At 43.5% G+C, this 17,445-nt stretch overlaps 1 protein-coding gene across 5 annotated transcripts in view; it reads left to right on the top strand.

Annotated features, from left to right (window-relative positions):
* LOC117156238 (Wnt oncogene analog 2) overlaps positions 1–17,445 on the top strand; it is a 121,359-nt gene that overhangs the window by 15,697 nt on the left and 88,217 nt on the right. Inside the window, exons 1-2 of one of the 5 annotated variants that reach the window (XM_076624127.1) lie at positions 9,378–9,592; positions 9,675–9,775. The exons of 2 other annotated variants lie outside the window; for them this stretch is intronic. Coding sequence is in view for 2 of the 3 variants with exons in the window: in XM_076624125.1 (XP_076480240.1) it covers positions 16,085–16,161 (77 nt within the window). In the remaining variant the exon portion in view is untranslated. Of the gene's footprint in view, positions 1–9,377; positions 9,593–9,674; positions 9,776–13,465; positions 16,162–17,445 lie in introns of those variants that run through there. 2 more of the 5 variants (XM_076624125.1, XM_076624124.1) reach the window with 2 other exon arrangements.

Raw genomic sequence — 17,445 nt, 5'->3', positions numbered from 1 at the left:
AGGACAGACAGAGAAGGGACGAGAGAAAACGAAGCCAAGAAAGTAGGAAAGAGCGAAAATGAGAAAAAGAGAGAAGCAGCGTGCTCGTTTCACCGTCTGCGAGGCTGGTCCTCTTCCATCGTCCCCACCCTCTTTTCGTTCCTTTCTCACTTTGGTCGCCAGCACTCCTCGAAGCCGGGTGTAACAATGGCTGCCCTCTAATTATCGAAAGGCCGCGGCACTTTAAAGAGATCCCCGGAGAGCCCATCACCGGGACTCCGTTTCGTTCGCTCCTTAAAATTTCTTCCCTTCTTCTCCCTTCTTGCCCGAGTCATCTTCCATCGTCCAGTGGAGCTCGCGTGGATGCTCGTTCTCCGCGCTCTCGAGCGAGAAGAAGAGAGCGAGGTAACGATAAAAACAACGAGCGACGTGATCGCGCCTCGTGGAAAATTGGTTTCGTCTCGCGAGACGGCACCTACCGCACCGTTCGGCCTCTCTCTGCACGAATTATTATACCCCCGCTGTTTCTGCTCGACGGAAGCTAGGAAAACCAACGTACAACGTACTCGCTTGGTGGCAGAGGGGTGAATTTGTGAATGGAAACGCGCGGATTAGATACACAGATAGATAGAGTTTTGACTTCTTTTAACGTACCGTTGCTAGCCTGCACATATTTATGCAAGTTCGCACGTTTCGCGATTTAATTGTATATTAAAATAGATCGATAGATGGACGCATGAAATTGAATATTTTCATCTCGTTGTTACAACTTGACTGTTCGTCGACCGTTTAACCGTCTTTGATTCCATTAAAATATCCTAATGCGGTTGGGAATGGGATTGGGATTGTTAATATTAACGTGATTTTATATAAACGGGCAAGGTTCTTTTCTATGTATGGAGATCGACGATAAAGATAGAAGATCTTTAACTTCCGATTGCTTGTCCTCTTTTTTCTTTTCATCGAAGAAACAAAATTTACGTCGAAACGTTTACGTAACTCTTGTAGTATAAATTTTAATAACACGCAGCTATAAATCTAACCTATTAATTTTGACAGCAATTTAATGATAATTCCGCGGTGAAGTTAAATCATCGAAGGCAAATGTAGTTATAATTATAGTACGTACGCAATTAGAAACGAACGATTGCCGTGGTCTGTAGATCAAAATTTTCGAAAGTTAAAGTAGTTCAGTCTTCGAGCAATTTGGTTAAATACGAAGTCTGACGTGGACAGCCTTTAATTTCGTGGAAGCCCATTTACAACTGCTGACAGATAACAGAATCCTACGACTCCCAGGCCTAGGTTACCCGTGAGCCGAGTGTTTTCCTTAGGAAATAGCACTTAAATAAATTGTAGGGACCGCCGGTCCATTGTCCTGGTTATAAGTGGCATTAATTTTCAATGGCACCTGCGTATCTTGCTTCTGAAGAATAAATAAGATTATAGTATACGATACTTCTAATTATACAACACTGTTCATGGATATATCATCTGTATTTCTAACTAATTGTAAGACGGATTATACGTTCAAGAAACGATGGATCGCTACTTTATTTCATCGTTGTCTTTACAATATTATGCTTAAAACGTTTAATTTATAACGCATTATATAACGTATTGTAACAAGTCGCGCTTGTATCACAGTTTTTCGATTTATAAATTTTTATATACTCGTAGAATATGTTCGTACCATTCGATATATAACATTTCGTATAATGTATCGCATATAGTATCTTCAAGCGAAATGCACGCGATAAAATATACCTAAATTATCAGGTAACTAAGAAAGTCTTGTCTTCTTTTACGTCAAAGAAAAAAAAGAAAAAATATACAACAGAAAGGTAGACGTAGAACAAATCGCTTTATTCGTTGAAATAGTCGATGAAATTCCTACGTACGTAAATACGAATTCGTACGCGTAATCTTTTTGAAACTACGTAGATTTTATCGTCAGTAGAGTGAGCAAGTTAGAAACAGGCAGACTATAGAGGCGACATTACGGACGTTTCTCCGCTTTTACGAGACCGATATTCTTCATCCTCTCGTTCACCAGACACGATTATGTACGAAAACGACTATTTGAACGAACAAAGTGATATTTTTTCTACGGTTTGAACGTCTCTCTTTCCCGTGGTAACGAACCGAAAAGAAGCGTGTTAGTCGCTCGACGATACGAGTCGATGAACCTCTTGTGCCAACTTGTGACGGCAAATCGAAACGTTGGCTTCCGTTTAGTCGCTGGTCTGCTCGTAGAAGGGAGAAAAGCCACGCCGATAAAGAGAAAATAGCGGTTCCAAGACCGAGAACGCGTTCGAATGGGCGTAACCCAAGCGACTCTCGGTTGGACCTGTTGCTCGTTGCTTCCTATTAAATACTCGTACGACCCACGCTGGAAAGGAGTTGGTTTTGCCGTGTTAGCAGCCAATGACTAACGGTGCGGTCAAACTCTCTTTTACCCTTCGTTTCTTCTTCCTATCTTTCTCTTTTTCTCGGCGTTTGTTTCGCATCTGCGCCGCCACATCGCTGCGAGTTACAGTCGCACGATCGCGACCGGATATGCGCCGATACCATCGGCGACGATCATATTTCCGGGTGGGTTGCTCGCGAATTCTCTTGGCCTCCGATGCTGTCGCCGATTCGCAACGGTTTTTTCGCCATGGGACGTTCCTCGAGATAATTTATCGGGCGGAAAAGGAAGAAGAAGTACATTAAGTCTCTCGATAAAATTACGCACAATGATTATTACTACTTTGTCTCAATATCGTTGCATCGTATTAGAGGCTTTCGAACATTTTGTCGAGTTAGATTATGCCGAATATTAATTTTCTATGAATAATTAAAAAATATTCTATCGCGAATCGCGGTCGTTTTAACAATTCCAATAATCCTATTCTCAAAGCAAACACATTTTCTCTAAATTTTCGTGTTAGTATTTCAACGAATACGATCGAACGGAATAACAAAGCCACGCAGCTTCGTCCACTCTCTGTCAATTAAACATTCGGAAATCAGCTCCGATTAGCCGGTCGGATTAAGCTCTCTGTTCGAGGTCCTTTCACCTCCAACGAGGATCGATTCGGTGTGCCGCAGGTGATTCGTTCGTAACGCCGTGTATAAACACGTTTTCTTCGGGGTGTCGAGAAGGCTGGAGGGTCGTGGACCCGATCTTTTATATCACGACGCAACAATGCCGTTACGAGGCTGAAACTGGCTAACCCGTGTAGCGGCCATTGTGTCGGCGAAACATCTGCTCGAAATACAAACCGCTAATAGAAACGCGGAGAAAGGAATCGCCGGTGGAATGTTAGCCGCTGGGAGAAATGCGGTAGCGCGCGGGAAAGAGGAACGGGTCAAGGGGGCGGGGAGTAACATCGAAATTGTGTGAAAAGACGGACATAATAGAGAAACAAGGGTAGGGTTCGTGCGATACGCGATACTCCAACAGCTACACAGGCTGGATACTTCTTTTTTTTTTTCCTTCTTTTTTCTCCGCTTTCTACGGGAGCAGCTTTTTACGTTCGAATCCTGAGCGTCTTTTGTAAACGATAATGCAGGATGTGTGTGTATGGGGGGAGGGGGAGCGTGAACGCTGTACAGTTTCAAAGTTCTGCAAGTTCAATGGCTGAGATTGCTTTTCTTTTCTTTTTGTTAAAAAATGATATAGAATGGAATGGCGTAAACTTCTTCGAACAAGTTTTCGTTTTATTGCCAAATTTGGCGAAGAAGTTCATATCGAAGCGATTATACGTATTATTTATTCGTTGACTTTAAGTTTAGAAAGATCAAGTTCGTACGCAGTAATTTGCGTGTCATGATTTGGTTTTATTAAAATTATTCTAAAGTTATTTACTTACCTTTAAAATTGTTTCGAGTTAATTGTATGATCTTTCCTCTATTCTTTTTTCTTTTCTTTTCTTAAAAACATTTTTTAGTAGCCGATACGAATCTTTGTAAACGTTATCGATCGATCAATCGTTTCAATGATAGACGTTATTACGAGAGAGAGAAAAATTGAAGTTGTATTTATGGAATTTAAGAACGTAGTTTTAAATCCCTAACAAAGCTAGACGCGATCCGAAACGTCAAAACACTGTTCGAAAAAGGACGTAGTTCACACCTGGAAGCTTCCAGCAGTGTTAACTACGAGCTTATAGAATTTGCATTAGAATAGCGCCGTATAATCTGTATTCTCGCTGAATATCTTTGTCGCATGCGAGATAGATCCTTTTCAACTAGAAAACGTAATCATGGTCGAACTACCTATGTTAGCGTGTTCGCTGTAATATATCTATTGAATTCGAAAAAGGTACCCTAACTGGTAACAAAGCTTTTTTACAACGAGTTTCACGTTGTACGTTCCAACAACGTACAGCGTATTAAAATACTTTATCAGAATAATAAATATGTGTTGTCGACTTACTGGCGACATATTGCGATCGTCAAACGACGAAAATGCACGATGGAAACGACCAAGTTCCGTCGCTTTTGTATCGCCGATTAAATCACCGCTCTGCTCGGTTTACCTCACACGTGCCTGAATAAAGGCGCTGTCATATCCGCCTGTCGCGTCAACTGACAACGCATTCCGACTTAATTTCGTGATGGAACAATATGATCGGCATCGTCGTAAAGCTCCTATCTCTCGAATCATCGGCTCGTAACGGCTCACGTTCGCTGTATACGACGATTCCTTTAATACAGTGGAACCTGGATGAACCGGCTTCACCGAGATCGAAGCAGCCCAAACAAATTGGAATCTAAAACGAATCACGCGTAGAAACGTCGATCGAAGCTTATAATTTGTCTTCTTTTTTCTCTTTCGTGCTTATTCTGCGTCTTTCGGTCTCGTCGTAGAAATAAAACAAATAACGGGGATGACTCGTATATAACAACGATCGCTGTTTAAATATATTACACGCCCGTACATAAGAAAAATAAAGGAGGCCGAGATCTCGTAACGTGTTCGATCTATGCTAAAGACGAAGAACTCCGCTGACTCAGTGTCGGGAAAACGAAAGAGTATTTCACTGCCTTCGGTGGACCTTTTCAGAGAATTTTAACGATTCGTCCGTTAAAACCATGTCGTAATCGTAAAATGCGTAGAATGGACTGAAGGATCTAAAGGCATCATAGGAGCCGAATTAGAGAAGGTGAAATAACTTATTTAAGGGAGTGCCTGAACCCAACCTCGTAAACGCGTTCTTCTTCACACTTTATACCTGAACTGTTTTACTTCGTTCCTCTGTAAGCTTGTATAAGAACGATACAGATTGCGTGGAATCAAAGTGGAATATGTAAAGCATCGGAGGAAAGAGCGAAAGTGATTTCGATAGGAGATATCGTTGCTTGAAAGAATATCCCCTATATTGGGAAAATAATAACAATTCGACACGATCTCGTTGTACAATTTTTTTAATAATAATTTATAATGCAATACTTTTTTCCAGATATTAGTGGTTTTAGCGTTATCGAATCAATAGCGTCGATTTCTCATTTATAATATCAATATCTGGCATTTTCTAATAACGTTTAGCTAATAAGATTGATACCGTAGTCCGTTAAGCGCACGTGTTTGCTAAACTTCATTGAAAACACGAAGCACTATGATCAAGTGCCGATGACTAGATAATCATAGTGTAGAGTACATTCATTAGCTTCTCGTATAACTGGTCTCGTAAAGTGCAACACATCTAATTGAGATTTAATCTCGATGCAAACCTATTTTCTCTTATGAATTTTTAGTCAATTCGCATCCCTATCTAAACTGTGTATTGTTCGCGGAATTGTGCAATTCCATAAAAGTCAGAAGTAACGCGGTTTTAGATAGATCAGATTGCGAAGCATAAATAATGATTATGAAAAGGTTAACGCGTCTTCTTCTAACGTTTTGCATTGCCGAGTAGCTGAGAACGAAAAGAATTTCAAGCGTTTTAATCGTCTTTGACGTGGAGCGATCGAATGGATGCCGAATAATAGTATCGACTGTAGTTATCGTCCGTTATATATGTATTCGATCGCTATGTTATCGACACTCGTTAGATTTAGTTCTGTTCCATGTGTTATCGTAGTTCTATTGTTCGTACGTCAAACGCATAGTCGTGTACTACAATAGCTATTCGTCAAAGTTGTCGTTGCGAAAGGGTTAACTAATAACACAGTCCTGCTCTGTAATATTGCAGTCTCATTACGATAATGCTCTATAATATTCCGGTAAACGTCGATATCAAATCGCGATAGGTATTGCTCTAACGTCGCAACAGCGTATGTTGCTCTTCTCGCGTTATGTAGCAACATTCAGCATTTACGTACGATTATATCGTACTTGTACATCTCTAGGAATACAAAAAATTATATCAAACTTTGAAAGATAATTTCCTTTTTCTTATCGTTCCTACTCCTTGAATAGGGTTCGGTGAATTTTATTCTCCGCGCAATAACATCCACAGTATCAATCCAAATGCAAGCTTCATCTTCGTCTAATACTCTCGACAAACTGTACCAGAAAGAACGACGCGAGTTACTACAATAGCAACGAATTGGCACCGTAAAGCGTTGCCGAACAGTCACGGTGAGCCATCGATGGTCGATTTACAACCACCTAAAGCACATCGACCAAAAGCAAATTTGCGAACGGCCTTATACACTCGTGCGCGAATTTCAGGTGACAGCATTATTACGCTTGGTTCTCCATAAAATCGCGACCGCTGGGTCGCGATATAAATAACGCGATATCATAAAGCTAATGACGTCCCATTAAGGCGTCGCCACGTGAAATCCGCGCTGCCAAAAATTCACGGCGGGCAGTAAACGCTTTTACGATGGTCACGAGGAAAAGGGGAACCGCAGAGAGAATCGAGAAGAATGGTCGCGCGCGCACGCGCGAATATAAGACGGGAAATCTACAATGTGTTCGCGTTGCACGCGAGATCTTCACCTCCGGTCCTGTGCAAACAGAGCCAGAGGATTGCGTAACGCGCGACTTCCGGTCCCGAGAGCTCGGATGGACCGAGGCCTCTTATCGCGTGGAACGATAACACTCGCGTTGCATGCGTTGCAGTGTGTTGCGATGATTCTTGCGATACAGAAGCATTTCCTACGTGTTGATTTTAGCACTTTTTTCTTTTTTTCCCGTCGGTGTTGCTGATCGAGAAAGTAGCGGTGGTTCCCCGTTTGCGAACCATTCTTCGCTCGAACATGGTAGAGATTCTTTGAAATTCTGGCTCTAGAATTCGTGTGATTCATGTTCCGATATGTTTCTTGTATCAAGATGTGGTATATCGTATCGGATTATGAACGAGTTAATTTTCTATGAAAATGCACAAGGAGTTTGAGATGAGATATATCTGTTTGTTTTCTGAAATAAAAGTTTTGACGTGGAATTAGCAAAGTATCGAATTTTAAAATGACTCGTCTAAAAAAGTAAAAACGTGCCTCTCGCGTTTTTCGCTTGTGATCTTCCTTAAGGAACGAAATTTTATACAAAAAAAAAGCTTGTACGTATGTTTCGATTATTGTTTAACATTGAATTGCCTTGTATTTGATCGTTGTAGCAGCTATTACGGGATATCCTGTGTAAGCGAGCCGAGTGTCCGAAGCGACAGGCTGTGCAGCCAGACATGATTCCTGCCGTTTGTTCGACTCGTTTCAATAAAACGATGGAATAGCTGTGATCGCGGCGCCCGGCACGTACTCGATCGGCTTTGTGCTGGCAATCAAACTGCCGAATGGCCGGATAAAATTCAATTTCTCTCTCCTATTGCGTCCGATTATCGACGAATTTCACGCATCTGTTGCCAAGAATACTTCGCTTGACCGCTTAGATGCAATTGTTCCATATTGTAAATCGTATAAACTGGTTTATAACATCGAAGTGTTCGTACTTGGAGCGTGAATACAGAGTTACGCTGTACTCTACAGCCGAGTAATTCGTATTTTTAGTATAAGCAAAGGTTATGAAATTATCTGTGCGTATAACGAAAGCGATGCTTAAAATTTTGCACTAGCGATAATCGCGATGATCGCAATTCGATATCTGTTACTGCGGAGTGTGCGTAAGTATAAAATTCACGAAAGACTACGGAACCCCTTAGAACCAAGAACATATGGCGAATGCAATTACCCAATAATGATATACAATTAATCGAATTTATTCAGGACCTACACGCGGCACGTTTCCTGGAAAATCGAAGGGAACTTGTCCATTCGTTTTGAATAAAAATTCCCGTTCGCGTTTCTTCGCATGTCGCGCGACTATAACGACAAGAAAATTGCCGACTGCACTGAGAACTGTTACGGAGCTCACCTGACCATCGGACATAAATATGTCGCTTATGACACTCCCTTGCTACGCTTTTGTTTCCTTTCTTTCTCGATCTGGTGAACAAATTATTGTTAATATCGCGTCGAATGATAGTAAACTACGAGGATAGGATACTTTGTATCAAGGGGGATGCAGAGAGTGGGCTGAGTTATGAAAATGTATTCCTGAAAAAGGGGAGTGTTCGAGGGGAGTGGATCTAGAAATGATCCGGGAATGAACGATGTTAGGATAGTTTTCGTTTTACGAGGTATCGGATATAAGAGCTTGTTACGTGATTAGGGTTTGTGGAATTTAGAGACTGAGAGTTTGACAAGAAAGATGGACTGTACGAGATATAATTTTTCTTGGCTCGTAAAATAAGCGGCAGATATTAAAACCGAAACATCTAGAACTGTTCTGAACGTGCGCGCTCGAGACGCCGAACCAAACGATCGCTCGATTTCTCCAATTTCGTCGCGTTTCTTTTAAACGAACAAATATATCGCGGACAGTGATTAAACGAGTAAATGCGAAAAAGGTTTATAGATAGATAGATAAATAGATAGATATCCTTGGAACATTAATCTTCAATAAAAATTTCTATATAATTATACGTGCTTAGCTCATCGATCAGACGACTGTCATCCGAATAATTCAAAGTCTAAGAAATTCAAATAATTTCCATTTTTCTATACTTTTTCTATCCACTGCACGCGATTATACGCGTAATAAAAAGACTTAAAGTAAAAGCGATTCGTTCGAACATTAAAACACGCTTTTAATACTGTGCTATACCTCAAGATCGTAAAAGTTATCATATAGTCGCGTAACATGTTCCGTCTGACAGTTTTTGCGCGGATTCGCTTATCAGATTCGCTTGTCCGAGTAAACGAACGAGAACGTCCCGATGAAAAATAATTTCCCAATAGTAAGGAGCAGTGGCGTTTTACGAGCACGGAGATCGCGCGAAAAGACAACTCTAATCCCTGTGAACAGTTTATTACTCGAACTGGACCTTGCTTCTATTACTTAACCGGCATTTTATTGCTTACGAGCTCTCGAACCGCGTATCGGCGAGTTCAATCAAATTACGCGGAGATGCGTGCCGTAGATCTTCCTCATCGGGCGTTCGAGTCGCCGCTTTTTCTCGCGTACGATCGACTTCTTTGGCCTCGTTCTCGCCTCCTTTAGATCGGTTTCTCACCCGTTTATCGTTCAAGCTTTATTCGACAGTGTACATTTCTTGTTCGCGATACGTCGTGTGATTGATTGCTACGGCCGTTAGGCGGGGATATGTTTATTCAGCACATGGTACGAGTTGCGAGAGTTTACGATACTTCTTGCGTACAGGAATTGGGCAATTTGTTAACAAGAAGTTTATTGCGTTTCTTAGGAGCTGTATGCCGTTTGAATCTGCGGGGAAAGTCGCATTAGACGAGATTGGAGGAGAATTTTTTGTTCTTTGAAGTGAATCTCGGCTAAGGATTTCTATAGGTACGTGCAAAGCTGAGTGGCAGGTTAGAAATTCACTTTCGATTCGATAACTGGGATAAAGTCCTAAAAAGTGCGTTGCGCGCGTACATATATTTATCCGTCGTAGCGTTTGTCTAGATTTATATCTATACGTTTTCACCGGTGCATTTCATATCTATGCGTTCAAATTGAACCAAGGTAAATTTCGAATTTCCCTTCTGGCTATAATTCTAACTTCGATAAACCCTTTTCTATTCATCGCACCCGATCTCAGACCAATTCACCTAGCCAAGATCGATATCGGACAATTTCGGATGCCCGTGTTAATAATTCGTCGTTTCTCATCGTTGCACGAGAATATACGACGAGTCGAAGGCGGATAAGATCGTGTTGCCGATCTGTGTTGCCGATGCTGATCGCGGAGAGATCCCCGTCCAAGCGAATGGCTCGAGCGTTTTCAGTTACGTGGACGTTCACTGTTCAGGATCGAGAACCGAGGCACACCCCTCGTACATCAAGTCGAACGAGTAGATCGGCCGATCCACCCACGAAATGAATCATGAGCGCGCGGCGATACGATCGAAAACTCACGCGGGGATACGTATCGGTCATTCCGACTGGTTGCACAACCGTGCACCGCCAGTAAATTTGAGCGTGTAGGGGGTGGAAAAATGGCGTCAGGATAGTGACATAATCTGCGATATACAGCGACTACCAAAAGTTTATCAAATAACGCGAGACGTGGAAAAATGTTATTCCGCGTTTTCCACTTGTTTTTGCGCGTAGAATAACCTCCAGCTGATTATCTAGTCGGTAACTAGCCAGATTCGCATATATCGAACAAATTTCGAAAGTCAGTTTTCTCGAAATAATTTTGTTCTATGTTCCTTTCTTACATAAACGCGTATCCTCGAAAGAATCGCATCTAGCCAAAATTTCTGTTTCACGCCTCTAGAGATTCTATAACCGCTTTTACGCAACTTTCCGATATTCTTCGACGTACGATCACTCTACGTTTTTAATAACTTAACTTGCCTTATCCGTTGATCTCGACACCACGTATCCAGGTTACACAACGTGTCCGTGAGAAACAGCGTAGAGTCGGAAATTGACGGTACACATCTCGAATACAGACATCCGTCGAGATTAATAAGTTCCGGCATTCTGTATTGGACAGCGCCGAGCGAAATAAGTAATAAATAAGCCGATAGGCGATCTAAGGCGGAACGCTATATATATTTGCATTTTACACTAGGATACCTGGTGCGGTGGCGGCAGCGGCACGAGTTCACGCGAACGTGCGTAAAGATAAATGGAGTCGAGCTAGGAGCACCGCGTAATTCCAACGCTGGGCTACCGATTCGTTCGACGTTGTATTTGTTTCCTATCTGAATAACGTGAGACTACGAAATCGCATTGTTCCTGCGCCGGGTATCCCGCCCGAGTATTGTTTCGATGCTTAAAACTCGTTGTTTCAAGCCTTTGAGCCAGTTCTGTGGAATTTTAAAACCTACGATCTTGTACTACATATTTCAGTAGCATTGTTACTGGAACGTTGCTATTTTATATACCTGGATGTCGTAATACTGGATCTTTAACCTCTTCACGCTCCGTGTTGCGTGTGTGTATTTAACAAGTTATTAATTGATCAAATAATAAACGAGTTCGGAGATTATACGGGGAAAACACGATAAATTTGTAATCGTTGATATTTTCCTTTTTGTATTACTCGATGGCTAAGATACTTCGATATAACTTAGTTGCGATGATATATTATCCTTGAATAAATTGACGGTATATTGAATTTAGAACTCGTTTTCTGGCTCGTAGTTTCTATCTATTTTCGATGAAATTGATTAAAATCTTAGTGGATGTTAGTGTGAAAATTTGTTGCCTTTACAAAACTGCAGGATGAAACGCGTTTTTGGTCTTTGTACTTTCAAACAAATTTTTCGCGGAATAAGGAAAAAATTCGAACTTGAAAGATTTGATATTTAATTACAATTTACTGCTTTTATGGTTTCGAACTTCCTTGTTCTTTCGTCTTTTCGCAGATATCGATAACCGATCAGAAAATCTTTGCATTTCTAAAACGAAACTAAAAATGCACAAGTATCTATGTTTATTCGTTGCTTGAACTTAATGGATAAAAATGATTCGAGGAATGTGCGAAACGCGAGTTTCAATGAATCCAATTCGTTCCTGTATGCCTGATGAATTGTATTTATGAAGAGGAAAAGAATTCTTAGTGCGAGAAAAGGAACACCGTTTAGAAATTCGTTGATCCTGCGATCCAGCACAATGAATTATATCTCGTTTATGCCGAGTGTTGCAGCCTCGCGACAACGTGACATATGGCGTATGAATATCTCGTAACACATCGTGGAATTTATCTGAAACAGTTCTAACATCGTTGTTTCGAGTGGCGTCGGTAGCAGGAATACGCGACTCCGGTAAATGTATTACGCAAACATAAGAATTCTGAAATTCTATGGCGTATTTTATAATATAAATACAACGACCGTGTAACGAATATTTCTGGAAATTCGTATCGTTACGAAGATAATCGGAAAAGCGGAATGTAAGCAGAGAATCGTCTCGCGTACCAAGTATCACAAGTACTGCACTCTCAACGTTTTATACGCTTTCGTATACAACGTATATGCAGCTGCAAATTTCCCATAAACGCGTAAAGACGCGCGGTGTACTCGTAGCTTTCCGTCAACGCGTTCCACGTTCCACATCGCGCGAAACCCATCAACCGCTCTGACCCATTTTTCATGCTGCCATTCGGCAATCCCGTGAAACCGCGAAAAGGGAGACGACACTTGGGAAAAGGAGGTTGGAATAGCACGGCCAAAAAGGTCGCGGCCGTTTGGAAGAGCCGTGGTTGCGGCGGGACGGTAGCGAGAGGCGAAATTGACGCGGCCAGCGAATATAGACGTACGGGTTTGGTGCATTGGGCAACAGGTAACTCTGAAAGTAAAGCAAAGCGAGAGGGTACGGGCGAAACGGCCGCGAGAACGGTCGCTGAAACAGGGACGGAACGAGAAGGAGCAAGATTAAAGGGGGGGGGGAGGGAGAGGACAGGGAGAGAGGAAGAGGAAAGACGGAGAACGGGAGCGTATCAAGAGGGAGGAAAGTTAAGTGAGAGCGGAGGAGAGAAACAGAGAAAGCCGGACGTTGTAGCCAGGAGTTAGAGTAAAAGAGAGAGAAAGAGAAAGAGAAAGAGCGAGAAAGAGAGCGACAGAGGCGAGGTAGGATCGTAGAGGTAACATCGTAGAGGCTGGGACCTGATCCCAAAGGTAGGAGGACTTGGGTTGGCGAGGCCAGTCCATCGCGGGCCCTCCTCTCGACCGAACGCGCTTTACTTTCTGCCCGCTCGTTCAAATTCCCATGTGCACGCGGTATTCCCGTCTGACTCCCCATACCGGCTAACCCCTCGGACGCGCTGGTGCTCTCCTACCTTTCCTGGGCACACGGTGTTCTCGATGACTCTGCTCCTGGTTGCTGTTGGTGCTGATAGTGGTGGTGGTGGCGGCGGTGGTGGTGGTGGTGGTGGAGGTGGTGGTGGTGGCGGTGGTGGTGGTAGTGGTGGTGGTGGTGGTGGTGGCGGTGTCGGTCGTGGTAGTGGTGCTTGTCACTCCGCGTGTCCGATGGTGGTGGTCGCCTTATGGTTACCTTGAACACCGGGTTGCACCGCGCACACCTTGCACAGTTACCCTCTGCTCCAGTTCCGCGCCGATACTCGGGGCTATCGTTCCTCGCGATCGCGATTTAAACGGAATTACATCGGATCTCAGGGATCGCTCGATCCTAAACCGATAAAACAAAGTATCGACGAGTTTAAAGATTTAAAGATTCGAGGGTTCGTCGAACGATCGACTCCGTTTTAAAGACGTTTGATAAAATCGATAGATCGAATTGACGCAAAGTTATCGAGTCTCGAGAAGATATTCGAGCAGGAGTTACCACGTACGATCGTATTTATCAGACTTTCGTAAGAATAAGAATCGTCTTGAAAAAAGAGAAAGAGGCTGGAATCGAAAGGGCGTTTCGTTCGAACGATCGGCGATGACTAACGAGCTGTAAGATACGGTATCTCCGAGGAGGCAGAGTTGGATCATCGAGATAGAAGGCGACAACCCTTACACCTGTCCTGTTCGAGTGTCCGGTCCACGGACAGGGTAGATCGATCATGAAAGTTTAATTACGACGGAGATAATCCGAGCAGAAGGGGGGAGAGATCGGATGACACGCGTCTGCTGCGAGCGCAGCGTTCGCCAAGGCTGGCAGGTGAATGATGCTGTTAGTCGTCGATCGATCCTGACACGGTGTATCGGATCGTGTGGTTCGCGAGGGCAGCGGGACAAGCTGCAGGCTCGCCGAGACGCGGTTTAAGGTGTCCCGGTGGCATTCGTCGGGTGTCGTGGAACCAGCTGGTAAAGTTCGGTCCAGAAGCAAGCGGCATACAAATTTCCGTACGGTGGAATAAATAAAGCGCGTCGCAGAAAAACAGAGAGCCGAGTGCCGCGAGACGCTTTTACGGGCCACGGCTATAAGTTGAAAAAAACTGACAAAAGAGAGGAATAAAGAAGCAGAGTGGGACAATAAGAACCGGTAGCACGGGAGGGGTACTCGTTGAAAAGGAATTCCTCTTCGTTAAGTTAGCCGAACAGAGGAGAGGAGCGTTCGTGGCCCCTTGATGGAAAGAGAAAAAGAGCGCGGCTAACTGAACGGAGGAACGAACGTTTCCTTTTTCTTCGTCTTCGTCGTACGATTCTTCTTACATCCTCTTCGTCTTCTTCGTCTTTCTCTCCGTGACCGCGTGTACGCGAAACGAACGATCGATCGATCACGCTCTCCCCGTGGTTCCGTACGATCTCGACGGACTTTTAACGCGATGACGATGAGCCGATCGATAAGTTCACGCCACCACGGAATCGTTAGCCGGACAATAAGACGATATCCTCGCGTGAGCGATTCCACGGCAATAATACGTCGCGTGAGCCGGATATCTCCGATCGGCCAGAAAGCTCGGCTATAAAACGCTCCCGCGTCGATGATTGCGCCGCTTCGTTGGCTTTTTAATTAGAAACCAGTCGCTAACGATTCGATAACTACGTTGCGTCGCGTTAGACAACGGTCGGAACAGTCGATTCTTCTTTGACGCTCTCCTGTAACGTGTACCCCTACTCTTACACGCAGCGAATGCGATTTCGAAGAATCAAAGTCGACGACAGAGTCTGAAAGAGATCGAAGACCGAAAACCAGAGAGATTAGCTCGTAAAAGTCAAGAGCGAAAGCAAAAATTTACAAGACGACGGAAGTGGAGAAAAGCTTGACGAGGAAGAAGAAGCGAAACGAACGAGCGATTTCAGCACGCGTACCGATGCTGGTATAGACACATCAACCGGTGGACGTGCGTTGTTCGCGCTTAGTCACCGTTAAAGCGAACGACTCTCGAGTATTTGGCGATTGCAAACACTCTCGCCGGACCAGTTAAGCGGCGCAAACACTTTACACTGTCCAAATGTTGGTCCCGCGGTTTAGCTGTTTCGCGCTTGTCCAGAGCATGCGGCTTTGTTCCGACAGCTTGGCGAAGGTACACCGTGCACGGTGACTTTAACGAGGCTCCTCGTTGACGGAACGGAGATTGCTGGTGCCGTTCGGCTAATACGACGACTTTTATAGACGCTGCAATCCAAACAGACGACGAACTCTTGCAATTTTATCGCGTTTGGCGAATATATGTAATTTTGCAATTACACGATCGCGATTTACGTATGACGAAATAACTAAGAAACGATTTGTGTGGAAAAAAGGATCGAGCAATTATTCTCGAGCAACTAAAGGCGAACGAAAGACGAATTTCTTGGTACTTGGATCCAATATTTAAGAAGTCGAAGAAAAATGTGCAGAGGCTTTGAAAAATAATTTCCGAGCAACTTGAAGCGACTAAGAAGGACCTTCTTTCGACTTGAACGTCGTTTTATACGAAAAAAAGATATTTCGTAAATCTCCAAAAAAAATCGCGACGACTCGTGATTGAATTTTAAAGTACGTTTTATACGCGGTAGAAGGAATAATTCTTTGAAAATATTCGAGGAAAGGACCTAGAACTCGAGGTATGTAGATCGTGTTTGTGTGTCGAGTTCCGTGCGAGAAATCGTGCAATGCCGTGCGAGAGGACCGTGAAACGCGTGTCATGCCACTGAAACGACAAACATCCGACGTGCATCCGGTTGCCTGACTGCGGAAGCGTAAAACTCCGTCCCGTGTGCATCCGTTTTATGAATTCAAATAAACAAGGGGATTGTGATGTAAGAGATGCGTTGTGGTGACATCGCGGCAATCGCGATAGCCCTTCTTATTCTTGGGCAGATCCAGGAACCACGGCAAACTAGGTAAGACACCTTACCTTCTTCCATCGAAATTTTATCGCTCACTCGCTGCGATTATTTCGTTGACGACTATCGTTTTACGTGGATATTGATCCGATTGAAACAAGTCTGCTAATATATGTAGACATACAGATGCATCAATGAAAAAGCGTCGAAAACATAAGACTGTTTTTTACAATGTCGATGTACACGTGAAAAGATATAATTCAGTAAATAGAAATACGCGTCTATTTTCGAACGTGACATTTCGCAGGAATGATTGTTGATATTTTTAGTTATTGATTTTTATTAGTTCTATAGTTCTGTATGATATCGTAATTCTATATAAATCCCGCTTATTCGTGCGCTAAATCTTTCTTCTTCCTCCTATCCTTTTTTTTATTTCTTATCGTCTTCGATTTTTAAAATCTTCGACGCTCGACAATTACCGTTACGATTTCTTTAAAATAAAGTCTAAAACTTCCTCAAATAAATATAGCCCGCCAAAAGTGTTTCGACCGTTTCAGTTCGATCATCGGAACAAGCCAATTACTATGCCTACGTACGACTCTTCGACAAATTTTCACTCGGCAAACATCGCTGCTACCCTCGCTCCGCGTGTTTCCTCCCCTAATGTCACGGTTACGTTCCACCGAAGAGATTGCAACTTTATCGCGTTCGTGGTTCGTGTTACCTCACCCCGTGTGCCAAACGTACTCTCGTCTCGTTGGTCGAACAACGTAAATGGGGTCGACTGTTACTTATAAAGTAGCTTTCTGCGTTGCGTCGGCCAACGATATTCACAAAGGCGCGCCTCCCTCCCTTGGCCCTTTTTTTCCACGGGAGAGAAGACGACGAAGAGAACGACTGCCGGCACGCAACGAGGCCCAGCGAAGCGAGGTGATCGCTTTTGGGTCCCGAAGGGATCCTGAACCCATCGAAGGGACCACCTCGATCGAGATTCGGTTTCGTCGCAGAGGCTCGATCGTTCGCACTTCACCGGTAGATTCGACCGGAGATAAGGGTAAACGACCTATTCGACGAAGGCTGTTCCAAAAATCTACGGGGTTACGCTCGATAAACCTTTTCTTTCTTCCCCGTTTCTCTACCCTATTGCTCCTTTTTCTCGTGTCGCCGTCCACGTCGACGAAGCGTAAAGACTGGTTTCGCGGCGAAATTTGATTGTTGTTTTCGGTAATTCTGCGTCCTATGTCGAAGGTTTCTGGACTCTTTGTCAAGCCTATCCGCTTTCTTCGACCGCTTGTTCGACAATAGGTCAGCGTGATCTTTTTGACGGGAATCGGTTCT

This window comes from Bombus vancouverensis, chromosome 14 (genome assembly GCF_051014615.1).
Source record: "Bombus vancouverensis nearcticus chromosome 14, iyBomVanc1_principal, whole genome shotgun sequence".
Taxonomy (NCBI): Eukaryota; Metazoa; Arthropoda; class Insecta; order Hymenoptera; family Apidae; genus Bombus; species Bombus vancouverensis.
The sequence above is the reverse complement of the archived record's forward strand: the minus strand, read 5'-3'. Positions and strand labels throughout refer to the sequence as shown.